Source organism: Sturnira hondurensis, unplaced genomic scaffold (assembly GCF_014824575.4).
Source record: "Sturnira hondurensis isolate 20B ecotype Veracruz unplaced genomic scaffold, ASM1482457v3 Scaffold0008761, whole genome shotgun sequence".
NCBI classification, from domain to species: domain Eukaryota; kingdom Metazoa; phylum Chordata; class Mammalia; order Chiroptera; family Phyllostomidae; genus Sturnira; species Sturnira hondurensis.
Window position 1 is genome coordinate 426,757 of NW_028081392.1, and position 26,972 is coordinate 453,728.

Here is a 26,972-nt window from a genome sequence, read left to right on the forward strand (position 1 = left end):
CTGTCCTTTTGTCTGTTCCCCAGGACCTCCCATCATACCCCTTGGGGAGCAGCCAAGCAGGCTCTCGGAGTTGCCCCTCCTCCTGGTCCTCCTGGCTCCTGTGCCCTTCTTGCTGGGACACCCCTCCCCAGATACTGCCAGCATCTGCCTCTCGTCTTCCTCAGGCCTTTGCTGAGGTGTCACCTTCTTAGTGACATCTCCCCCGACTCCCTTATTTAAAATTTCAGCCTTCAGTTCTCTAAGATTAATTTTTCTCCGTGGCTATTTCCACCTGTTTCCCTGTTTTTACCTATCTCACCCCTCAGTAGAACATTAGCGCTGGTGAGGAGGACTTTTTGGCTGTGGCCCCAGCCACGAGAACAGGGCCTGCTCAGTGAACATCTGAAGAATGAATGAGTGGCTGAGTAGATAAGGAGTCTTGCAGAGGGAGGTTAGGAGAGGTAAGAATGAACACATGAAGAGAGTCGGGGACCTGGTGCATGGCCGAGTGTCCGGGGCGCGTTGTTAATGGCTGAGGGCTCAGTGCCCACGACAAGCTCCGATGAAGCGTCCCAGTTCTAAGGAATCTAGAAAATATGCTGCTGGCGCCGGGCCCAGAGCAGGATTACGGACAGTGAGATGCCTCCTTTGAGGACAATCCCCAACCATCCGCAGTTCCTCCCCACTGTGCTGTGTGAGGGTGTGGTGGGGCCTGAGGGGACATGTGGTCCGGCTTATTCTGTAGAGCTGGGCCTGGCACAGGGACTCAGGCGGCTGGGTCTAGCCCTTTCCGTCCTCCCGTGCTCACCCATCTTCTGTAGGGAACTCTCCGTACCCCACACCCCCATTCATTACTCCCTGCAGACCTACTATGTGTCAGACTACGTGGGAAACATTTTTCATGCTTGATCTCGTGGCTGTAAAGCCACGTCAGCACCCTGCTGGGCCAGGCTGATGGATCAGAGGGGAGCTGGCTGGACCATTGACCTGGGACAGGTGACCTTAGCCTTGGGAGGGAGCAGCTACATCTTTTCTCTAGAGCTGCCCCATCAGCTTGTCTGCTTCCGAGGGGGAGGATTCAGGCTGCAGGGCCTCAACACAGGGGGCCACTTCTCAGCAGGGCCTGGCAGCCACCCACCTTCTGGCATGTGAGGAACGCTTCCTGTCTCCTCGTCCCAAAGCTGCCGCCACCGCTGCCAGGACTCTGGGCCAAGCAGGGGACCAGGCAGTGCTCCCAGCCCGTGCTTGGTGGGCTGTGGCGGTGGCAGAGGGGGAGCCTCAGAGACACGTGGCTCCTGGGCTCAGGGAATGGAAACTGGGGGTGCCTGCCAGCCTGGCAAGGTCTGCACTTGACTCTGGTTGGGCTTGAGGGTGGGGGTTTGCAGCAGGAGGGGAGTCCCCGACACCTGCAGTGTGAGGCCCTGCTCTGCCCATGGGACCAGCAGCCCTGACACTGGAGGTCCGGTCCTGAAAAGTGAGCACCTTTCCTTTAAGGATGTTTACTGAGCTTTTGAAGACCTAAGCAACTGGGTTTTCTATGGCCAGAGGACGGAATCAACTGCCGCCTTCATCTTCATCATCATCAACATCATCCTAGAGGTACTGGCTTGGGGGCTCCCCAGCTGGGGTGGCTGTGACATCATTGATTTGCCACTGGAGGCCCCGCAGATCACAGTCCCCCTCCTCCACCTGCCAGACCCCCACCTTGCTCAGGGAAATTGTAGTGAATTATTCCTTTTTTAAAATATATTTTATTGATTATACCATTACAGTTGTTCTATTCCCCCCCTTCATTCCCCTCCACCCGCACACTCCCTCCCCCACCCTTCTCCCCCCTTAGTTTATAACCACGTGTCTCAAGTTCTTTAGATTCTATATTTCCCTTACTATTCTCGCCCTCCCCCTATCTATTTTCTACCTACCGTCTATGCTATTTTCTGTGCCTTCTCCCCCCTTCTCCTCCTCCTACCCCCCTGTTGCTAACCCTCCATGTGATCTTCATTTCTATGGTTCCACTCCTGATCTAGCTGTCCTCTTGGTTTGCTTTTGTTTTAGGTGTGGTTGTTAATACCTGTGTGTTTGCTGTCCTTTCACTGTTAATATTATTCATCTTCTTTTCCTTATATAAGTCCCTTTAGCATTTCATATAATAAGGGCTTGGTGATGATGAACTCCTTGAACTTGACCTTATCTGAGAAGCACTTTATCTGTCCTTCCATTCTAAATGAAAGTTTTGCTGGATAAAGCAATCTTGGCTGTAGGTCTTTGGATTTCATGACTTGGAATACTTCTTTCCAGCCCCTTCTTGCCTGTAAGGTCTCTTTTGAGAAATCCGCTGACAGTCTGATGGGTACTCCTTTGTAGGTGACTGTCCCCTTATCCCTTGCTGCTTCTAGGATTCTCTCCTTCATTTTGGTCTTGGCTAATGTAATTATGATGTGCCTTGGTGTGTTCCTTCTTGGGTCCAACTTCTTTGGGACTCTCTGAGCTTCCTGGATTTCCTGGAAGTCTATTTCCTTTGCCAGACTGGGGAAGTTCTCCTTTATTATTTGTTCAAATAAGTGTTCCACTCGTGGCTGTTTCTTTCCCCCTTCTGGTACCCCTATAATCCGGATGTTGGAACGTTTAAAGATGTCCTGGAGGTTCCTAAGCCTCTCCTCATTGTTTTGAATTCTCATTTCTTCATTCCTTTCTGGTGGGATGTTTCGTTCTTCCTTCTGGTCCATTCCATTGATTTGAGTCCCAGTTTCCTTTCCATCGCTATTGGTTTCCTGGACATCTCCCTTCATTTCAATTAGTTTAGCCTTCATATGTTCCTCTATTTTGTGACTGCAATCTACCAATTCTGTGAGCATCCTGATAAATAGTGTCTTAAATTGGGCTTCTGAGAGGCTGGCAATCTGTTGCTCGCTTAGAGTTATTGGCTCTGGGACTTTGAGTTCCTCTTGCGCCATCTTTTGGGCTGTTCATGCCTGTTAAGTAGCAGGATCGGAGCCCTAGGTTTTCACCAGAGCAGGGCAACTCAGTAGCTGGGTTGTGACGTTGTATGTGGGGGTGGGGTCAAAGAGGTACAATGGCTTCCCTCTGCCGCCTGCTGCCGCGACCCCCACCGGCACCGCAGCCACCACTGCCACCAGGCCCACGCGTTTCGTTCCACTGCACTCGAGTGTGCCACCGCTGTCAGCCCTCCACCACTGGGTTCGTCCCCTGGGGCCTGAGTGGTCCGTCTCACTGTGCGCAAATGTGCGACCTTGGTCAGTCTGCCCCGCACCCCAACTGGCTTTGGGCTGCCCACGCACCTAGCGCCTAGGTCGGGGGATCTGTTCTGCCCGACCCAGCTCCGCTGCTGGTTCCGCTTCTCTTACTGTCCCCGTTGAACGGTTCATAGCTGTCGGACTTCCGTATAATTCCGTTTTCTGGTCTTTGGGTGTGTCCTAGTTCTCCAAAACTTTTGTTGTAGTCAAACTTGGTTGTGGGAGAAGGCACAGTGTTTCCACCTAAGCTTCCATCTTGGCGGAAGTCTGAATTATTCCTTACTCACAGTGGAATCACACCTTGAGGAGAGGAGAGGGGGAGGCTCTAAGGCAGCACCTAAGGCCCGGACCACCTGTGGTCCAGATGACCCTTGGTCATGCTCAGCCTGGGGAGATGCTCACAACAGAAGGGGTGTGCAGGAGCCGGCCAGTCCAGACTCCCTCCCCCCAAGCAGCCTCTACACCACTTTGCAGGGAGGTTGGATGACAGAAGGGGAGTTAATGTCGTTTGCCTCTTTTTAAAAAAACTTCACTTAAAATCATTGTTACAAGGTTATGACATGCTCATTGTAGCAGGCAGACAGACATTCTCTGCAGACTTGGCTTTTCTTTTCAGATGAGGGAATTACAGAAAACAAGAAAGACCTAAAGGCTTAAAGAGAGGAATTGCCCACTAGTTTGCCACCCAGAGACAACTCTGCAACACGGGTGCATTTCCACCAACCTTTTATCTGGGCATGCTCTTGGTCACTTTTAAAATTACCCTGAACCAGACTTCTGGGCAAGATGGAGGCCTAGGTAGACACTCTTCACCTCCTGGCACAACCATAAGAAGGATCACAACCTTGAAACAAAAAATACCGGGAAATTCCAGAAAATCGAACTGTGTGGAAGTCCGACAACCAAGGGTTGGAAGAAGACACATTCATCCAGAGGGTAAGAGTGGCAGAGCTGGGCAGAGAGGACATGGTGTGGCGGCAGCCAGCAGAACAGGCGGTCCCACATTGACGTGTAGTGGATAAAAATCGGGAGGGATCCCTGGGGAGTGGGTGATCCCAGCTCCAGGCTAGACCGTGCAGCCAAGGGCTCCTGTGATGGGAAAATAAAGCCTCATGACTTCCAGCTATAAAAAACCAGTGGGGGTTGGGGTGGTGGAAGAAACTGTTGGTCTCTCAGGAGAGTCCAGTAAAGGGCCCACATGGTTCTAGAATGTATGCAAACACACGCACTTTGAGAACCAACACCAGGACAACAGTCAGAGGAGTGCCAGTTGTGTATAGAAAGTGGATAAAGTGACTGGAAATGGAGAGAGAGCTGAGCAAACCTCCAGCAGCCAGGCAGCAGCATTGTCCCCTTTCCACCGCCCCCCCCCCCCCACACACACACAGAGCCACAAAGCAGTGAAGTGGGTTGCCCAGCCCTGGCAAATACCTAAGGCTCTGCTCCACACACCTAACAGGTTCGCTAAGACAGGGAGTCAAAGCAAGTCTACCTGATACGAAGAAACTAACACAGGGAGGCTGCCAAATTGAGGAGACAAAAAAATATGGCCCAAATGAAAGAACAGAACAAACCCCCAGAAAAAGAATAAATGAAACAGAAACAGCCAACCTATGAGATGCAGAGTTCAAAACACTGGTGATCAGCATGCTCAGAGAACTCACTGAGTTTGGCAAAAACATAAGGGAAGAAATGAAGGCTACACTAAGTGAAATGAAAAAGTCCACAGGGAACTAACAGTGAAGGGAAAGAAGCCAAGGTTCAAATCAGGTATTTGGGACATAAGGAAAAAATAAATATTCAACCAGAATAGAATGAAGAAACAAGAATTCAAAAAAAATGAGGAGAGAATAAGAAGACTGGGATATCTCCAAACATGACAACATTCTAATCATAGGGATGTCAGAAGGAGAAGAAGAAAAGCAGGAAATTGAAAACTTATTTGAGGAAATAATGAAAGAAAACTTCCCTAATTTGGCAAAGGAAATAGACCTACAAGTCCAAAGCAGAGAGAGTCCCAAACAATTTGGACCCAAAGAGGACTGTGCCCAGACACATCAAAATTAAAATGCCAGAGGTTAAAGATGAAGAGAATCTTAAAAGCAGCAAGAGAAAAGCAGACAGTTACCTACAAAGGAGTTCCCATAAGACTTCCAGCTGATTTCTCAAAAGAAACTTTGCAGGCAAGAAAGGACTGGCAAGATGTATTCAAAGTGATGAAAAGCAAGAACCTACAACCAAGATTACTGTATCCATTAAAGCTTTCATTTAGAATTGAAGGGCAGTTAAAGTGCTTCCCAGATAAGGCCAAGTTAAAGGAGTTCATTATCACCGAGCGCTTATTATATGGAATGTTAAAGGGACTTGTTTAAGAAAAAGATCAAAACTACAAATATTAAAATGACAACAAACTCACAGCTATCAACAACTAAACCTAAAAGACAAAAACAAACTAAGCAAACAATGAGAACAGGAACAGAGTCACAGAAATGGAGATAACATGGAAGGTTAGCAGCAGCGAGGGGGCAGGGGGAGAACGGGGGGAAAGGTGCAGGGAGTAAGCAGCACTGATGGGTACAAAATAGACGGGGCGGGGTTGGGGGTTAAGAAAAGTATAGGAAATGGAGAAGTCAAAGAACTTATACTCACGACCCATTGACATGGACTAAGGGGGGGATTGCTGGAGGAGAGAGGGTACCAGTCAGAGACGGGCAAAGGAGGAAAAGTTGGGACAACTGTAATAACATAATCAATAAAATATACTTAAAAAATAAAGGTAACCCTGCTAACCATAAAAAAATAAAATAAAATTACTCTGAACCAGCCTGTTCTCTTGGTAAGGACTTGTCCCCTTAAGGATGCTCAACCACTGCTATTTTTTCCTGTTTACAGGCAGGGAATTTGAGCAGGTCAAAGCCGGGCCACAGTGGAGCCAGGAGTTAGAGACAAGCTGTCCTGTGGTTCCAGAATGTTGCTCCTGGCACTCCCTTTATGAGCCACTGGAGCTCCCAGCACACTTTGAACGATTGTCACGATATCCATGCAGCAAACTGGAACACGTGCCTGGTCCTTGCTGCCAGGTAGGACCCTTCCAGGTGCTCTGTGTATGTTCTCAGAGCAACCCACTGTATAGGGGTGTTGTCATCCTGAAGCACAGGGAAGTTAAGCAACTCGCCAAGGTGACGCGGTCTGAGGAGCAGAGCCTGGGTTCTGGCTCTAGAGTCTCTGCATTTATCCACCACATCGCCTCTCCTTGGAGAAGGATTCTTGCTGCAGATGAACTGGGACCAGCAAGACCTCAGTATCTGTTCACCCAGCACCTCTCTGGGTGTGGGGCCTGCAGAGGTTATAACCCTAGGAAGTAAGGCCAAATGGTCATCCCAGATAACTTCCTCCAGATGGTGGAGGCTGCCCGCTTTCTGGTGTTTCTTCCGACCCTTGGGCCTACTCTGGGAGTTCTAATGCTGCCTGTGTGGGGCATGGCAGGGTGTGCCACTGAGGACGAGCCTGGTGATTCTCAGCTCGCTGCTGCAAGGGCTCTTCCTCCTGCCTGTCTCCAAGGCTGCAGCTTGAGATGAATCAGCTTTCAGACTTTCCTTGGCTTGGGCCCAGGCCTTGGCAGCCCAGCCTCTCCAGCAGAGCTCCTGTGGCTTGGGGCTTCCACATCAGGTTTGAATTACATGGAATCTCAGCATCCGCAGGCTTTCATCCCAGCTATGCTGACTCATGCTTTCGTGGTAGTGGGCAGCCTGTGTGCTGTGTGTGTGTTGTCTGCCTACACATGTGTTGTCACTGTGTGTGTGCTGTTTCTGTGTGTGTGTCATCCTCATGCACGTGTCACCTCCCTGCATGCGTGTCATCTTTTGCTTTATTGAGATATAATTCATATGCCATGCAGTTTACCTATTTACAAGTCAGTGGGTCATTATCATATGTACAGAGTGGGGTCATTAGGACCACACGCAATTTTAGAACATCTCCACGTTCTCAGAAAGAAGCCCTGTACCCTTTTGCTATCACCCCCAGCAAAGGCTGCAGCCCTGGGTGAGCCTGGTTTGCGCGACTTCAGCCTGGATGAAGCACACAGGCCTTCTGACTCGTGCTGTGAGGGTCTCCTGCTTTGCTTGGCCTTGAACAGAACAGGAACAGTCCCTCCTTCGTCTATGGCCCCAGCTGCCAGCTAATCTACTTTCTGTCTCTGTAGATTTCCCCTCTCCTGGACATTTCATATACATGGACTCATATAATATGTGGCTTTTGATGATTGGCGTCTTTCATTTGCATAATGTTTTCAAGATTCACCATGTTATAACATATACCAGGACTTCATTTCTTTTTTCTTTTTATTTTTAAGGCGTCATTGTCTTTTGATTATTTAAATTATATTTTATTGATTATGTTATTACAATTGTCCTGATTTTTTCCCCTTTGCTCCCCTCCACCCGGTGTTCCCTACTCCCTTAAGAAATCCCCCTGACATTGTTTATGTCCATGGGCTATGCGTTTAAGTTCTTTGGCTGCTCCATTTCCTGTTCTGTACACCCCCATGGCTATTCTGTAACCACCTATTTGTACTTCTTAATCCCCACACCTCTATACCCATTCTCCCCCACTCCCCTCCCATCTGGCAACCATTTGGTAACTAACTTCTTTTCTTTTTAAAAAATATTTTATTTATTTATTTTTAGAGAGAGGGGAAAGGAAGGAGAAAGAGTGGGAGAGAAACATCAATGTGTGGTTGCCTCTCATGTGTCCCCCACTGGGGACCTGGCCTGCAACCCAGGCATCTGCTCTGGCTGGGAATCGAACTGGCAACCCTTTGCTTCACAGGCCCGTTCTCAATCCACTGAGCTACACCAGCCAGGGCAAACTTTTCTTTTGCTGATTTTAAGAGTCTCTTTGCCTTTAACCATTGACATTTTAATTAGGATGTACTGTGGAGTGGGCCTCTTTGCATCCATCATAATTGGGGCTCTCTGTGCTTACTGGACTTGCGTGTCTATGTCCACCAAGTTAGGGAAGTTTTCTTTCCTTATTTTTTCAGATAGATATGAAATTTCTTGCTCTTTCTCTTTCTGGCACTTCTATAATGCAAATGTTGGACCTTTTGAAGTTGCCCCAGAGGCTGTTCATAGTATCCTCATTTTTTTTATTCTTTTTTTCTTGTTGTTCTGCATGGTTGTTTTTTGCTTCCTTATGTCCCAAATCATTGATTTGATTCTCAGCTTCATCCACTCCACTGTTGTTTCCCTGTAAATTGTTTTTATTTCAGTTAGTGTATTCTTTCTTTCTTACTGGGTCTTTTTTATGCTGCTGAGGTCCTCACTAAGTTCCTTGAGCATCCTTATAACCAGTGTTTTGAACTCTCTTTCTGATAGATTGCTTATCTCCATTTCATTTAGCTTTTTTTTTTTTTTGAGTTTTGATCTGTTCTTTCATTTGGGCCATGTTTCTTTGTCTCCTTGTTTTGGCAGCCTCCCTGTGTTTGTTTCTATGTGTTAGGTAGAGCTGCATGACTCTGTGTCTTGTTAGTGTGGCCTAATGTAGTAGGTGTCCTGCGGGGTCCAGTGACACAGCCTCCCCTGTCACCCAATCTGGGTACCCAAAGTGCACCCTTCGTGTGGGCTGGGTACACTCTCTTCTTGTAGTTGAGCCTTGATTTCTGTTGGCAGGTCAATGGGAGGGATTTATCCAGGCCAGTCAGCTGCAAGGACTGGCTATGATCACTGACCACCAAACTCCACAGTCTGTAGATAATCAGCTGTATAGGGGCAGCGTGGTGGTGCTCTGACATGGTCTGTAGCTGTCCACTGGGTACGCTGGCCTTGGAGTTTCCTGGGTGGTGCAGGCCAAGGTCAGCCCCTACCTGTGGTTTGCCTAGGACACTGTACTTGAGCTGTAAAGCAATGTGAGGTGGCTCCTACTAGTGCTGGGCTTAGAGATTCTGAGGGAAGCCAAACTGTGAATCTAATCTGGCATCCGCTAGAGCTCACTGAAGCCAGCTGTTGCTTATTTGATAGGATTTAGGAGCCAAGACCAGTCACTCTTATGGAAAAGCAGCTTGGGTGGGCCCATAGGGTGGGGCAGAGCCTCTGAGGATCTCCAAGGGGGGTCAAACAGTGTTAGCCCTGTTGATGGAGTCTCAGATATGGTACCAGCTTGCTGGCTCTGTGGAGGGAGGGTTTAGAAAAGGGACAATGGCCTCTGCTGGCCTTGATGCCGGGCACTTCAGTTTCTCCCTGTATACCTCTGGTGCCTTTCAAGCTGCTACCCCAGTGCTGGAGCTCAGAGGGACTGAGTCTGAGTAGGTGAGTCTGTGTGTGGGTTCTTTAAGAGGAACTGCTTGGGACTCTAGTAGTTTTTTCCACCAACTGAATCCCTGCTGATTTTTGCAGCCCAAAGATGTGGGGACTGATCCTGCCACTAGAATCCTGGGTTGGGGGGCCTGGTGTGGGTCTGGGACTCCTCGCTCCCAAAATACCCCTCCTGAATTTTTATCTATGTGGGTGTTGGACCAGCCTGTTTTGCACCGGCGCCCCCTCCTACCAGCCTGGATGGATGTGGTTTCTTTAATTCTGTAGTTGTCAGACTTCCATTCAGCTCAATTTTGTAGTTGTCAGACTTCATTCAGCTCGATTTCCTACATTCCTGAGTGGTGGTTGTTCTGTATTTTAGTTGTAATTTTGATGTGGTTGTGTGAAGAGGCAAGCCGTGTCTGCCTATGCCGCCATCTTGACCAGAAGAGTCCCTTCGTTCCTTCAGTGGGTGAATAATATTTCACTGTGTGATTCACCACGTTTTGTTTATCCACTCATCAGTTGATGGGCATTTGTGTTGTTTCTCCTTTTTGGCTCTTGTGAGTAGTGCTGCAGCGAACATTTGTATAAAGTTTTTGTGTGGGCGTATGTTTTCATTGCTTTTGTGTATATACCAAGGAGTGGAGTTCCCAGGCCATATGGTAACTCTGTTTAATATTTGAGGAACAGCCAGACTGTTTTGGAAGTGGCTGCATCCCTTTGCACTCCCAACAGCAGTGTCTAGGGCTCCGGTTTCTCCACACCCTTGGCAACAGTTCTCCGCCTGCCTGATTCTAGCCCTCCCAGTGGGTGTGGAGGGCTATCTCACTGTGGGTTTGATTTGCATTGCCCTAGCGACAGACGGTGTCACGCACATTTTCACATGCTTATTGGTCATGTGTATATATTCCTTGGAGAAATATTTGTTTAGATTCTTTTTTTATTTTCAGGTGGGGTTGTTTGTCTTTTTATTATTGAGTTGTATGAGTTCTTTATATATGCTAGTTACAAGGCCCTTATCGGGAGGGTGGAGGCTGGTCTCTCACGACTTTATGCACACGCCCATCCCCCTCACGTCCAGCTCACAGTAGGTGCTTCATGAAGACAAAAGGACACACTGAGGGAGGAAAGGATCTGGGCCACCTCGGGGAGTTCTGGCAGGAGTGGTGGTCCCAGGGTGTGGGGGGTGTGTGGGTGGAGCCAGCTCCCTCCCACCTGTTGAGACCCAGAGACAGTGGCCTAGGATGACCCATCAGTGGTTCTAGAACCTGCAGATTATGTTGGGTGAGGCTTTTAGCCGGCCTGACATCGACAGAATGATGGATGGTGGGAGAGATGGGAAAGGATTTGAAAAACCCAACCTCTGGGCCCACCACTCCTGATTTTTAGCTTGAGCGGCTGGGGATATTATGCCATTTTCTGGGATGAGGATGGCTAGGGAGGAAAAGGTCTGCTTTTATTTGTGTTTTGTATTTTATTTAATCTTTATTGTGTTTTTTCCTTTACCCTTTAGTCTCCTAATACTCCTCTCCCCTCAGCAGTCACCACGCTGTTGTCCATGTCCATGAGTCCTTTTTCCTTTTTGCTCAGTCCCTCCACCCCCTACCCTTCCCCATGCCCTGCTAGCTGTCATCCTGCTCTCTATGCGTCTGTCCCCATTTTCCTTGTTAGTTCACTTTGTTCATTAGATTCCACATATGAAGAAATCATGTGGTATTTGTCTTTCTTTGACTGGCTTAGTTCACTTAGCATAAGGTTCTCCAGGTCCATCCATGCTGTTGTAAAGGGTAAGATTTTCTTCTTTTTTATGGCTAAGTAGTACTCCATTGTGTAAATGTCCCAGAGTTGTTTTATCCGCTCATCTACTGATGGACACTTGGGCTGCTTCCATATCCTGGTGATTGTAAATAGTGCTGCACTGAACATAGGGGTGCTTATGTTCTTTCAAATTCGTGTTTTGGGTTCCTTCAGATATGTTCCCAGAAGTAGGATTACTTGTCAAAAGGCAGATCCATTTTAACTTTTTGAGGTCTCTCCATACTGCTTTTAGGTGTGCTTTAAAGTTTGGTGTGCCCAGCAGAGGCCTGGGGTCTCTATCGAGAAGACTGTGAGACAGTCCTGCAAGGATTCTGGGAGGGGTCGGGGCTGGAGATGAAACGGAGGAGCTCTCTGAAAGCACACGTAGGGTATTTAAAGCCATGGGATCGGGAAGTTTCCAGGGGGCATGTGTGGCTGGAGGAGCTGAGTGAGACCAGGACAAATAATTGAGTGCTGGCTCTGGGCACATGAGGTCACAGGTGGCCTGGATAAGAGCAGTTTTCAGGAAGGGGTGGCTCCAGAAGGCCCTGTGGGGTGGGTAGAGGGGAGGCATGAGACCTGGAGGTGGAGACAGTGAGTGCAGATGCCTCTTTCTGCTTGGGAGGAAGGCAGAGACTGGGCTGGGGGGGAGCGAGCGGGGGAGTTTCCCAGGCGGGAGGTCCCTGGGGGCACCTGTGTGTCCGTGAGAACTGTCAGGAGAGGGAGCAAGCATGGTGATGCCAGAAAGAGGGTACTAACTGCCAGAGCTAAGTCCTCAAGGAGGTGAAAGGGAGGTGATTCCGAGCACAGGGTGGTGTGAGGACAGGGGTGGGCCCTCCTGATGGTGTCTGCTTTCTCCTTGAAAAGAGCAGCGGGTGAGGGTGGGGTGGGGTGGGACGTCTAAGCCATTGGGAGAACTGGAATGTGGGCAGAACCGGGAGGTGAGGCAGAATCCCTGGCCAGCAGCATGCTCATGTGAGTTGTGACCGCTGGTTTCGAGTGATACAGTGGGCCCCACGTGCGTTTCCTCTGTCAGTGTGTGGACACAGAGTGCGTGGCTGGTTGGGTTGAACTAGGGCAGCGGCTCCTCTGGGAAAGCAGGATGGAGGGGAAGCGAGAGGAGAGAGTTATGTATGTTTACAGGGGAATTATGATTCTAGACCCAAAGGTCCCAGTGGTGAGAAGGGGTGTGAGGACTTGGTAGGGGGCCAGGGGGTGACAGTGATAAAGTGGTGGGGCCACACGTTGGAGGTCCCGATGAAGTTTAACAGTAGCGGAGCCAGCATGCTGAGGGGTAAGTGAGCAGGGCAGAGGCAGTAGGGGCGGAGACTGCTGAAGTCAAGGGTTCTGAGGGGGCAGTGGTTGATGCAGTCCTGGGAGGGGTCAGGGAGGGGGCGTGGCTGGCAGCGCCTGGCTAGAAGCAGGTTGCTGGGTTGGGGGAGAGCCTGGTGGAAGCCATTTCTGATTCTCACTGCACTCCCAGTTGTGTGTCTCACCGCAGACTCCACTTGCTGGGCTTTCTTTCATTTCCTACAGCGGAACAGTTTCAAGCTGAATTTGCTGGAAGCCTAGGACCTGAGACAGCACAGCAGGCAGTAAAACTCTCGTAATGGAATTTCCAGAACAAGTTCAGGCCCAAGAATACGCTCTCCTTGGGAGGTGGTGGGATAGTTGGGTCGGAGGAGGCCTGCCCTGCTCCTTTGTCTTCCGGGAGGTCCCTCTTAGGCCATCTTGGAAGGACAAGGAAGAGGAGACCTGACTCTGCTTGAGCTGCCATCTTGAAGTGCTTCCTCCCGGCATTCAGCAGAGGCTGGTGAATCCGAGGGTGCAGATGTGGGTTCAGGATCCCCCGTCCCAGAGCCAAGCTGTGTGCCCTGTCTGGGCCCCAGGCTGCGTCCTTGCCTCTTGTCTCTGCATTGGACTCAGCACAGATGGATCCCTGCCCTTGTCCAAGCCTGCGCTTTTGCACCGTCTAAGGGCGTGCATTCCAGTCCTTGGGGATGCCTTCCTGGGACCTCTGTCTGCTGGCTCTGTACCCTTGCCTCCCAATTTACATGCAAGGACATGCAATTTTAGAATAAGTGTGTTTTATTATATACATACAGGCCAATCCCAAAATAACATGTCTCTAGTCATCTGCTAAAATATTTGGGACCTCACCCGGATGATAGCTACTGCTGACAACTGAACTTGCCCCCTGGGGCAGGGCACAAGGTAGTTTCTAAGCCAGCATGCAGCTCTCCTGTGACCCCCGACAAGTGTCCTTCACTCCCTGGAATTACACTCTGGAGTTGGGGGCTTCCCCTGAGGGGAAGCAGACCAGGGAAACTTCAATTAGCCTGGCCTGGGGCCTCTGCGTGAAGAGGCAGCAGAAGGTGTCACCTTTGTGACTAGAATAATGTCACAGAGATACCAAATAGACCTACCCCATCAGCTAGTCACCTTCTAGGAAAGGCCCCTCAAAGACAGTTATATTAAAGGATCTTGAGCTTGGCTGGGGGGCCAGCCTACTCATTGGAGAGTTTCCATTCAGAAAAATAGCCTGAGGGTCTGACTAGTGCATGGGCTCAATTGGGTGTGAGCTGCTATTTTTTTTTTTTGGTTGTTTTTATTGCATAAAGAAACCTTGTAATATGTATTTTCTACTTATTTATTATTTCCAAAAGAATAAGGTATGGGTGAAAACAGATATGGTTGACATTTCTTTTCCAACTAAGTAGAATTAATCTCACCCCCCTTTACTTCTTATACAGAAATCTGAGTTGATTTTAGAGCTTTAAAATTAGCCACCACTTTTCAGAAACATAAACATCTCGTAAATTGAGAGGCAGGAGTAATTCGGCAGGGAGGCAGAGAGCCAGAAAGTTCCCTTTGCCAGTCTGTCTACCCTGCTCGGGGCCCGGTTTCCTGGCCAGGGCAGAGCTGGAGAGGATCGTGGGCCAAGCCCTCGTGTCGTAGATGGGAAACCGAGGGCCTCGTGGGAGGGACTGGCCCAGCCTGCAGCCTGATCTGGTGTCTGGGCCTGCCTTTCCACCCCCTCAGGGGCTGAGGGGGCACCCGGACCTGGACAAGAACTACCTGTCAAGACTGGACATGATGCACAGAATGGACAAGGAAAATTGGTGGGGGAGTTCTGCCCTTGATCCTGGGGTCGGGGCTGGTGGGACCCCAGTCACAAAGGGGCTTGAAACTTGTCCAGGTTGCATATTACAGGGTTGTCTTTGCCCTAAACAGTTAAAGCGGGTGGGGAAATAGAGATTATTTCACTCTTGCCTGGGGAGAGGCCGGTGGGCAGTGTGGGGGCTGGACTCCCCTCGGGCAGAGGAGTGCTGGCAGTGTGATGACGATGGCCTGTGGGGTGAGGACCCTTTCCTGCTGGGGCTGCTTCGCCTGGGGAGTGGAAGGGCTCTGTTCCTCTGAGGGCTGTGTGTTGGACTCTCTCCCCATCCTCCCGCCAGGGTGAGAGGACAACTGGCTTCCAGGGGAGGGGTACTTTTTGTTTGTGTCTGTGTGTTTGTTCCCCCAGAGGGGGGAAGTGAACATCTTGCTTGCTTTGTAAGGTCAGACTGGACCAGAGGCCCAGGGATTTGCAAACGGGACTATGAGAGAAAAGTTTCTTCATTCCAAGGGGCTTTGAAGGGCAGAAGCAGGGCCCAGGGACAGCCTGAGGTAATACAGCCTAGTGGTTGAGAGGCATGAGGAGCTGGGCTCCTGTTCTAGGCCTGTCACTTACTTGCTAGGTGACTTGGAACAAGTTACCTAACCATCCTGAGCCTCTGTTTCCTTATCCGTGAAATGGATCTAACGTCTGTGGCTACTGCATAGGATTGTTGTAAAGACTCAGTAAGATCTGTAAGTATAAGTGGCAGATCCTGTTTTTATGATACACTCTTTATAAAGGGTAGCATGTAGGTAGGTGTGCTGTTGCAGGTGGGGCTATGGAAGGAGAGCCTCGTCTCTGGTGGTGGGCTAGAGATGTGTCTACAGGTGGGCTACGAAGCCTTGTCTGGGAGAACAGAGCTGCTGCAGAGGGTGCTGAGAGGAGGGTGGAGAGGGAGCCGAGTGCCTGCCCCTGCCATAGTCCACCACGGGGCCAATACACTCTACTTGGAACCAAGAGAGTTCAAGTTGAATGTCTGCCCCTTGACCCTGAGAGCCTGATGGATACCCGCCCTTCAGTCAGACCTGCCCACCACAGCAAGGAGCAGAACATATGGCCGCGCTCTGCTCCTCTGTGGGCCCTTCCCTCCAGGTGATGAGCAGCTCACAGCCGAAAGCTGGGCTTTACTTATGATCTGTTTCTCCCTGCCCTTGGCACATAGCAGGTGCCAAGGCAAAAAAGTAAAATCACTTTGAAAGAAAGGAAATATGCACAATATAAGGTTTGATGTTGACATTTTAATAAGCAGACCGGAACTTTTGCAGACAACTGAGTATCGCCTTACAAGATGGTTACCTTGGAAAGCCCCACACTTATTCTGTTATAATGCCGCTACTTTTCCCTAGAACGTGTTTGGCCTCCTGATTGGGTCGTTTGTGAGACACAGGAGGCTGCCATCTTGGTTTTGATCCAAAGCGGGGTTTTCAGTCTGACCCAGAGCTTCAGCCAGAAGGGGCAGGGAAAGACTGGCCGCTGCGGGGAGGCCCCGTGGGGCGTGATCCATAGGCCTTGGAGTGGGGTCCCTAAGAAGCAACCTCAAAGCAAGCTGAGGTGGGAAAACTGGGGAAATGGGTAGGTTTCAGGTCCATAAAGTGGCTGCTTGGAAAAGAGGCACTCCTCCTTGGACGGGGCGGGTCCAGTACATTTATAAAAATGGTTTCTTCATTCATTGCTTTGTGTTCACAGCTGTATTCCCAGCGTCCGAAGCAGTGCGGGTATGCAGTAGGTACTCAACAGATATTTGTCGAAGGAGTGAGGAAATTCAACAAATACATATATTTGTTAAGGATCGCCTTCCATTTTCTAGGCACTGTGGCAGGAGGGCGGGTCTTACTCCTCTTACCAGGCGAACCCGTGTGTTGGGGTAGGGGGAGGGCTGCTTGGCTACACACACATTCACACACATTCACACATTCACACACACCTAGGTTCATTGCCCCGGGGATTATTGCCTCTACTGGGGACTAATAACATATGGGCAAGGCTTGGCTAAGGTTATATGTTTTTATTTCCAAGGCCAATACCTGATTTTTTTTAAAAGAGACTATTTTGATGCAGGCAAAAATTAGATTAAAAGCAGAGCACTCGCTCCCGGGGCATGATCCCAGCTCGTTTATGGTCAGCGAACAGCTGCTTTCCCAGGCCCGCACGCACACACGCCTGAAATCTGAAATAATAGCACTTTGTGCTGGAGTGGGGGGCCAGCTCCCACCGTCGAGATGATGAGGCCTTACTGATAGGGTTTTCCCCTCCACCTGTGTAAAGGCAGCCCCCTGCGACTGTGGCGGTGTGGTGCCCTGCTGCGTGTGCAAGTCCCTCACGGTAGTGGCCCCCCTTTAAGCACCAGAACCCTTCGTGGATGTGAAGCGTGTGTAGCACTCATGAGTGCACAACACAGTGAGAGTGGATCTGCTTTTTCTGAAACCGGTACAGGCTCCCTCGCACAGCTCCTCCAACCCCTCCCAGCGGCCTGCGGGATGCCAGAGCTCCCCAAGGCCCTGGGAGAAGAGCCTGCCTCCTGTGGTCACATGCACGTGGTCACAGATGTGCTCATTCACTAACACTCACTTGTACTGTGCCATGTATTCATGCCTCTTCTCTCTCCCCCTTCTGCTTGCTGCGTCCACGGTTCAGGCCGGCCTCATCCGTACAGATGTCACCGACTACTTCATTGAGCCCCTGGAGCGGGGGCAGCAGGACAAGGAGGCCAGTGGGAGGACACACGTGGTGTACCGCCGGGAAGTTGGCCAGCAGGAGTGGGCGGAGCCCGGAGGGGACCTCCACAACGAAGGTAGGCTGTGGGCAGGGCCCCAAGCTCTGCTTCTGCCCATACCTTCGCAGAGTCTTCAGGTAACTGCAGGCCTTAAACCCCTCCATGCCTGGCCATAGTCTTCTCATCTGTAACGTGGGACTGGGCCATGCAGACCTACTGTACCTACTGTGTCCAGGGCTTTTAGAGGCTACTGCAACTGGCTGCAGCTGGGGGCCAGAGGAGCTCCCTGAGCCCCCTGAACAATGGACCCTGGGACTGTAGCGTTGCTTTGCAAGGCTGTTTCTCTGCTCAAGTAGCAGGCAGAATGGCTGCAGTTACCTCTTTCCCCTAATGCCCAACTCAACCTCCGGGAGCCACAGGAAGGAAGTTCTTAGAACACTCACAGGAAACCTGCCCTGTGTCAGGGCATCAGGGTCAGCTTGGTGTCCACTGGACCATTTTAAAACCCTGTCTGCAGTGCTGTCTAGTGTGTGACCCTAGCAAGTTATTTACCACCTCTGAGCCTCATGTTCTAATCTGTAAAGTAGGACAGATTGTTGTTTTCCTCTGAGATTGTATGGATTAGTGATAGTGGAGCTTGGCATGTAGTAGGTACTTGATGACTACTAGTCGGTTATTAGGCTGACTACTGACATGTTAGAGTAAGACCCTCTGCCAGCAGAGGCATCCCTGCACCCTGGTGACCAGCACAGCACTCGGAACCCAAGGCTGAGCGAATGAAGCAATAGATGCCGTGTGTGTTGGTCCGGGCCCGTGGCCAACTTCATTGTCCCAGTTAGCCTCATCAGGAAGGCTTCAGCCAAGAGGACATGAGAAGACCCTGGGTGGAACCTTGCCATGAGCAGCCACACCCTCCAGCCAGGGCCCTGGTGGGGTTGAGCACAGCATGAAGGAATGCTTGAAAACCGGTTGTCCCTACATACAGTGCCTTCTCTGAAGCTCCAGCCGCTCTCCACGTGGTTCATAAAGGGAGCTGCAGCACTGGCACTAGCCCAGAGGAGGAGGGCTCTGTGGGTCTGTGGTGTGGGGTGGGGGGCAGGGGGCTGGGCGGAGCCATGGGGGCTGGGGTGGATTGGAGGGGTGGATTGCAGGGGCAGGGTGGGGACTGGCACCATTCCCTGGGTCACTTCCTGCCTGGAAGGACGGCAAAGCTCATTGGGTTCCATTTTATTTGAGGCCAGTTCTGAATCAAAAGTACATAAATCCCCTTTTGGGGAGAGACCCTGGGGAAGTCCTGCTCACGGGTCTGAGCCTGGAACCAACCCTGTGGCCTGCCACCGTCTCCTGGGAAGCCCGGACTCCTGAGCTGGCAGAGTTGCAGTTCCAGCCGGGACTCAGGTGTGACTCCCTCCTGTCAGGCTGCCTGTGGCGCCCTGCCCTGGACTCTTTGGAGTTCTTCCTTGGAAAGACAAGGGGAGACAGAAGACTTTCTTGGAGACCTGGGACTCCCACTCACTCTGCGTTTCAGACCAGTGGTGGGTCTGAGCCCAGTGTGTGGAGACGTGTTTGTGGGTGCGCCTGTCTTCCATTTACCGTTCTTCGTGAAGGTGAAAGGTTCTACCTCAAGTCTTTGGGCTTAGTTCTTGGCATACAGGGAACACATCGTAGGCCCAGGCCAGCTGGTCAGCGCCTGCTTAGCCACCGGAAACAGGCTTTTGAGGAATCTTCCCCAGCTGAGCACCTTCCCACATCTGTCTCTGTCTGTCCCCATCCTGCCCAGGCGTCAGCCCAGTTCAGATGTCCCCTCTCCTGGATCCCTCAGCCCCCTGGATTTCTCCTGGGACAGTCCCCTTCTTCCAGACAGGCTAGGGTGGGGTGTTCTAGAGGACAGACGCCAAGTCTTAGTGTTGTTTGTGTCACTTGCATGAGCGGTGCTGCCCTGTGGGCCATGTCCAGCTCTCCTCGAGGAAGGAAAGGGGGCACCAAGGGCCCACCAGACTGCTTTCTAGCTGCCCCTCAGCGGAGGCATGTGAGGTGCACTGGTGAACTGGGCCAGTGGGGGACTCTTCCTGTTCGCACTCAGGGTATGGCCTTGGTCACTGCTTCCTGAGGAGGGCACGCACACACTCCCCACACTGACACACTCACCTGTACACACTTGCTCACTCACAGGGAACCTACACAAGTCATACCTCACCCACTCACACTCAGTCACACAGTTTATGCATTCACTCATACTCATTCACACACGCTAATTACCCACTTATGCCTCTCCACACAGTCACACATCTCCCCACTGACACTCACCCACTCACACACCCCCACAGTCACATACTCAGCACCCCCCACACCCTGGATGGGCTCCAAAGGAGAGTTAAGTGATTTTCTCTCAAGGACTCTGGTGGGAAATGCAAACCATCCCAAGTCCTGGGTAGAGACTCCCCTTAGCTGGACCTCCAGGTGTGAGCTGAGCCTCACCGCAGGCCCCCTGCGACCCTGTGGACCCTGCCTTGGCCTTGCAGGGTGTGCCCTGGACGGGCGTTCCCATACTCCTAGCGCTACCCTTTCCTTCCGTAACCCATGGCCCTGCTCTCCATCACCCCTCCCCACCCTCCACTTCCTTCCTGAATGCCAATGGGCCATGTGTGCCTGCGGCCAGAGTTCCGGCTCCCAGGCTGGAGGCTAGCGCTGCCAGATGCCAGGGTAGCCCGCCAGGCTGGGGCCTAGGGCTGCTGTGTGTGTGTGTGTGTGTGTGTGTGTGTGTGTGTGTGTGTGTTTTAAATTGAGATGAAATCCACCATTTTAACCATTTTAATTAAAGTATACAATTCAGTGGTTTCTTACCATATTCACAATGTTGCATAACCATCGCCACTATTGGATTCCAGAACATTTCCATTATTCCCATAAAAACCTCTGTACCCATTCATTAGCAGTCACTCCTGTCTCCCTCCGGCCCAACACCCTGGCAATCAGTCACTAGTCTACCTTCTGTCTCCATACATTTGCCTATTCTGGACATCTCGTGGGAACGGAAGCACGGGATATGTGGCCTGCCGTGACCGGCCTCTTTCATTTAGCACACGCGCGTCCTCCGTGTTGGAGCCTGTCTCGGCACTTCGGTCCTCTTTGTGGCAGGGTGGTGCTCCGTTGTGTGGACGCAGCGTGGCTTGTTCATCCACCTGCTAATAGACGTTTGGGTTGTCTCCGTGCTTTTCTTTATGATCGTGCGCTGTGAACGTTTGTGGCGAGTTTTGGTGGAACACATGTTTTCGATTCTTTTCGGTGTGTACCTAGGAGTGGAATGTCTCGGTCCTATGGCGGTTCTGTGTCTAACTTTCTGGGGAGCTGCCAAACTGTTTTCCAAAGCAGCTGCATCGTTTTATATTCTGAGCCTTCTTGGGTGGGCTCACTGAAAGCCTCCCGGTGGCCTGCTGCCCCCATCTTCCACATTTTGAGGGTCACCTATTTTGGCCCGAAGGGTGAGAGACACACAAAAGAGGGTGTGGGTGGAACATCTCTGGGGTCTATGGCTGATGTCAGTAGGCCCTCCCCAACTTCCCGCACTGTTTTTGCTGAGGGAGATATCGGGTGGGCCCTGATAGGGAGTGATAATGGGAGAGGGGCAGATCCAAGTTTACATTCTGGACTTCTGCCGTCACCTGGCTGTGTGACCTGGGATGAGTCGGCAACCTCTCCGAGCCTCCCTTTGACAGACTAGGCAGGGAGAGCTGTGAAGGTCAAGATCCACATTTCTCTTGTAGTTTGTAAACCTCTGGGTACTGCTGAAGGTTCTTCCCACTCCGCAGAGAGAGCCCTTGTCCCTTGTCCTCTCTTCCTGGGGGTCCACCTTCCTCTCTCCCAGGAACTTGTCTGTGGGTTGTTGTGCACATAGTCAGGCTTGGGCCCCAGGGCTGCCAGGTGCTCCTATGCAGAGGAGCCTGCTAAGAGGGACACTTTGGCCTCAGGGGCAGGTGAGTGACCTGGGCTTGAGCCCTGCTTGCCAGGCTGTGATTGCTCAGGGGCTGGCCGCCCTTTTCCGGTTTCCACAGTAGGCCAGTGGCCACACATTTTTTTCAGTCCTTAAGTCTGGTGCTTTTTCCCCTTTGCACGGTAGCTCTCTGACCACAGGGAAAATAGACAGATAGTAGCACTGAGTCCCGTGGTTCCTATGGCCCTATCCTTGGATTTCGGTTCCTTAAGAACCCATCAGTAGAGGCTTAGAGGCAGAACTTGGGTCCCTGCAAAGGTATCTTTTGACTTGTTCCTGAGGGTCACCCACACTGTGGATGGTGTCTTCACAAAGTTGCTCAAAGGGATTTTGCAGGGTCAGTTTCCTCTGCTCCCTATGCTCTCAGCAGGTTGTCCTGCTTCCCGTCCCACCCAGCTTAGATGTCCCCTCCTCCAGAAGCCTCCCTCAACACCCCGGTCCTGCTCTGGGACTTGGCATGAAAGCCTTTACTCGTCAGTCCTACTCAGCCCTTGACATTGCTGTGTTGTCACAGTCTGGTATCTTACCTGTCACCTGCACATCACCTACCCACCATCCACTTGTAAGTATTGGGGCCCCTCCTGTAGCTGCACCCTTGTATACATTCTAGGATTTTAGTGGTGGCATCTTTACAGCCTTAGCCCTGTTCCATCTCTATGAGGTTCTCAAATAACTGTAGATAGAATAAATGTTCTTAGAAATCAATAGTACAAGTATCAGAACTTCAGGGTAGATGGCAGAAAAGGCATTAAAAATTATGACTTTGAAGCTTTCTTGAGAGACCCCAGGCTTCTCTCTGGCTCTCTTAGCTTTCCCTGTAGTGTCCTCATGCACCTTTGTTCCACTGCCCCAACAAATGTTTCTTCAGTCGTCATTCAGACTATGGTGTCAATGACTGATCACTGTTGAAGGTGTTGCCTTTATAAGTAGCAGTATACATAGTGATGTTAGAGAGCATGGTCTTTTGATTCACACAACCCTAGACAAGCTATTTTGAACCTCAGTTTGTTCACCTGTATAATGGGGACAATAAACTGATAGAGTTGTAAGGACTGGATTAGATTAGGTTAGATGGGATAGATTAGATTGGGTAGAAGTAAGGCCTATGGACCAAAAATGGCCCACCACTTGTTTTTGTCAATAAAGTTTTATTAGAACACAGAAACATGTATTTGTTTATGTATTATCTCTGGCCACTTTTATGCTTTAATAGCTGAAACGAATAGCTGAGACAAAGGCTAAATGATTCACAAAGCCTAAAATATTTATTATCTGCAGACAAAGTTTGACAACTCCTACATTACATAATATAAGTTAATAAATCCTGGTTATATAAATATTTTGTTTTTAGCCAAAAGGCCAAAGCTGTGGTGGTGAGATTTGGGGTCACTGGCAGTGATTGGGTTTGGAGAGGCCTGGGACATGCCACAGAGGTGCCTGAAATGTCATGCATTGGCCATGGTAATAATAGTTTTTTTTAATCAAGATGTTTCCGCCCACTGCCACCTTCAGTTTTTGTAGCAAGCTTTAGGGCAGGAGATCAGGGATCATCCATGCACGTGTCACAGGGAGGGAGATGGAGGTCCAGAGAAGTGAGGGGGCAGGGCTTGGCCAGGACACGCAGTGAGACAGGACTGAGAAGGAATTGGAACTCAGGTCAGTTCTCCCTTCTCTGCTACTTGTTGCCTCAAAGGCAGCCATGCCCTGTGCCTGGAAAAGGGCTCCCGCTCATGAATGACCTGGTATGGAACAAACAAACCCTCATGTTCTCTGGGTTTACAGAAGCAGGGAGAAGGGCACATGTGACAGGGGAGGAGTGGGGTGATGGGCAGTGTCACAGTGACAGCCCCTTATGTGGATTTGACCTTGGTCTCTTCTCATCCTGCTTCCAGCCTTTGGCCCGGGCGACCTTCCCAACGTGCTGGGCCTGGTGGAGGGCCAGCTGGGAGAAGTGGAGCGGAAGCGGCGGCATGCCAAGCCGGGCAGCTACAGCATCGAGGTACTGCTGGCAGTGGATGACTCAGTGGTACGCTTCCACGGCAAGGAGCACGTGCAGAACTACGTCCTTACTCTCATGAACATTGTGAGTGTCCCCGAGTCTTGGGACTGGGGCTTTGGGCAAAGGGCAGGGTGGGACCACCGGAATTGGCCTGTATGCAGTTTCTCTCAGACTTGTGTTTTCTGGGTGGACTTATCTCTCTTTGCTCCTTAGTCCAGCTGGATGGCAGGTTCTGTAGTGAACTGGGCCTGAGTTGGCCTGGCATCCACCCAGCCTGACCTCAGCTGTACACATGCTAGTCCCTGGCAAGCTGGAGCATTTGGACAGTGAGCTCTGGGCTTGGACACATTCAGAGTCTAGGTTAGGAGTGACTGGTACTTGCCTGAGACTTCTTATCTGGAGAAAATGTGCAGTGCCAGGCGGGGGTCCTGGCTAGGTGCTCTCAGCCTGCTGGGGGTGGGTGGAGCGTGGGCTCAGGCCCCCAGTGTGGGCCTTGGGTGTTCACAGAGACTTGAAAAGCAAGGAAAATGAGGGTCACAGGCAAATTTAAGGCTGGTGAAGCAGATAGCTGTGCCCTGGGAGCACAGCAGAGAGCTGTGCCCACCCAGATGGGTGTTGGCTGCTTGGCTGCTGCTGGTGGCCCTCATGGAGACATGCAGGTCACAGAAAAGCATTTCAAGAAAAGTCAGAAATGCATTTGTTTTCGGTGCTTTAAAAAAAACCTTTTATGGAAAAATTGAAGTCCATTTATCTAGTGAAACTGCCAATTGCTAAGTGTTAAAATGAAAAACCATTGTGAATGCTGAACGGAATCTGTCTACACACCGCATGTGGCCTGTGAGCACCTCAGAGCTGGATGCCTCTGCGCCAAAGCAGCAGAGACGACAAAGACCCGAAAGGGAAGGAGGGTGAATGCGTCAGAGGTGGGCCCTGTCTCTCTGCAGGCACGAGGCCTCTGTCAGATGTGCATGTGGCTCTGATCCTGGGAAGGATGAGAACTGGTATAGGGGAAAGTGGGACTTACGGTGGAAACTGTGCTGGCCACAGCCAGATGCTGGGGAAGGTGGGCAGGACCCCAGGTTCTCTCCTATGTAGCTAGGTAGAGGAGGTGGCACACTGCCTCAGGCCCAGCTCAGCATGCTGAGGCACTGTGGGGTCTGCTCAGGAGGAGGCAAGCAGGGCAGTGGGTGGGCAAATGCCACGTCAACAGGAGACAACGGGGCAGAGGCTTCACCTCCAAGTCTGCAGGTGACAGCTTAATGGCTCATTATAGACATAACACAGGAGCCGAGAAGGAAGGTCCATACACATGGTGGGTCCCAAAGAATTCAAGCGGGGCCTTTTTCGAAAGCCACGTCTCCAGTGCCTGTATGGGCCTCTACTGGCCTTAAGATTAGGGTCCTCTGACCTGAGGCTCGTGAGGAAGTTGGCTAGCTGCGTTCTCATGCAGACCAAAAGATGACTGCAGGTGAGCCAGGGCTGGGATAGAATCACCTTACATTCAGTCTGATGTGGGCGGTTCTTGGAGGCTGTGACAGACATGCAGCCAATCACAGTACTGCACGGAGAGCATATTAGTGAGTTGGCCAAGAACAGGAGCTTTGCGGTCACACCGTCTGACTCTTTTGACCTTGGGGTCAAGTTCTCGAGAGTCGCTTTCCCCGCTCTTAAAGCAGCATTAACAATACTAACCACGCAAGGTTTTGGGGAGATTAAACAGCACACAGCATGGTACCTTCCATAGCATAAGCTCTCAGAAATAGTTGGGGATAATAATGTATGGCTCTCATGAGGGAAGTGGTAACACATTTCTGGGAACTCAACAGTGGATGAGCAGAAGTGTCAACCTCATGGTCATGCCAGCCCCTTGGAAACATCTATAGCATAATAAAACAGCACGCACGACACTGCCTGTGCTGGCTGGGGTCCATAAACTGACCACATAGTAGGTGAGGTAACTGCTAGAAGGACGTGAAGCCAGCCTCTTGTTAGCTGTGTCACCTTGTACAAGAGACCTGCCTTGCCTAGGACTCTGTAGTTGGTAAATAATGGAAAACTAACTCAAACTAAATTAAGAAAAACAGGGTAATTTATTGGCTCACTCATGGGCCAAACTGTGGGGGGGACATGATGGAGCTGGTTGTAAATGTAATTGTTACTAGAGGTTTATGTTCCCTTTTCTCTATGATATCCTACTTCTCCCAAACTTTAGTATGTGATAGATTCTGGCCTTCAGCGACATCAGGCTGACTCCTATCTCCCTAGATCTGTGACCAGAGACAAAAGAAGTTTCCTCTACAGTTCCCAGGTAAAAATTCCTAGGTCAGGACTCTGATTGGTCTAGCATTGGGTCACATGACTGCCCTTTGGACCAATTACTGTGTGTTGGAGAAGGAAACAGAATTTTTCAAAGGAAAAGAGGGACTAGACATAGCATGGCCACTGGAGAAATTGTTCTGGGATGGCCATATACCCCAGTTTGTGTCAGCTACAATATTTAACATCTGAGAGACTCTATCTGCTTTTGTTTTTTTTGTGAAAGTTAAATATGTATAAAGTATTTAGCATACTCTTGGCACACAGTGAGTACTCAAGTTATGTGTCCCATTGTTCTAGCACACACGCACACTGTATTTGTCTTAGTGTGTGTGTGTGTATAAGCAGTTCTTTGTCTAAGTCTCTGAAAGTGAGGTCCTTGAGGGCGGGGAACATTTCTTCTACTTTTTTGAACCCAACAGCACACAGCAGAGTGCCCAACACCTGACAGGTGATCGGTACACATGGAAGCTAATGGTGTCTCTGGGAGGAGCAGGGGGCCAGTATCTACCGAGATGGGAGAAGGGGAAGAGAGCAGATTTCCATCTGAAATGCCAGCATTAGGAAAAAGGCAGGGGTAGAAATCAGCTCCAATTACAGGAGCCCCAGGGAGGAGAGGAGCTGCCAGAAAGAGGTCTGCTTCCGCCACCTCTTTGTTTGGTTATTAATTCTTCTGTCCCTTACAGAGCACGTGGTTTGGGACTCAAAGAGCAAAGCCTACCAGGTGGGGCTCTTTGAGAAGGAGAGAGGGAGGATGACTGTTAGAAACTCATCCACCTCCCCGGAGCACTGGACCACCCACCCACATTCTATAAATAACTGGCTCAGCCTAAGACCACACAGCTGACCACACAGCTGAGTACTAATCCCATTAGTGGGAGAGCCAGGTTGGCCCCAGCAGCCAGCAGGTGGAAGAGGAAGAGGAGCAGGAGAGGGGAAGAGGTTAAGGAGGCCCTCTGGTGCTGGAAGTCTGGATCCAAAGCTCGGGCTGAAGAGCCTAAAATAAAAAATAATAATAAAAATGATGTGTGTTGAAGATTTTGCTCTACTCACTTATTAATGAGGGAAGCAGGCAGAGTTGTAACCTGTTCAAAGAGAACCAAAGAACAGAAACATTTATAGATCAAGAATGTTGAAATGAGGGTGGGATGGGATGGGAGTAATAGACAGAAAACTGTACTTGAAAAATAATTAAATAAAAAAATTGGAAAAAAAAAGAATGTTGAAATGAATGTGCAAATAGAGACAATTGGCATTTTTCACTGAGTGGAAGGGAAGACAAAATTTGTATGTCTATAGACAAGAATTTTGCATTGCTATTAGTTATCTACAGTGCTCTCCATTGTAAACCAGTTTCTTAGAATCAGATTCAAGTGAGGGCTGAGAGGTGTGCCGTGGGCAATACATAGTTTCTATGGAAGTACGAATTTTTATTCTCTGGGTGCTAGGCCTGGACTTGCTCCCAGG

General features: G+C 50.4%; 1 protein-coding gene across 1 annotated transcript in view; it reads left to right on the top strand.

Moving 5' to 3' along the window:
• Positions 1–26,972, top strand: part of ADAMTS14 (ADAM metallopeptidase with thrombospondin type 1 motif 14) — an 89,648-nt gene that overhangs the window by 11,191 nt on the left and 51,485 nt on the right. The window contains exons 3-4 of the mRNA XM_037055816.1: positions 17,121–17,277; positions 23,083–23,273. Of these exons, the coding sequence (XP_036911711.1) occupies positions 17,121–17,277; positions 23,083–23,273 (348 nt within the window). The remainder of the gene's footprint in view (positions 1–17,120; positions 17,278–23,082; positions 23,274–26,972) is intronic.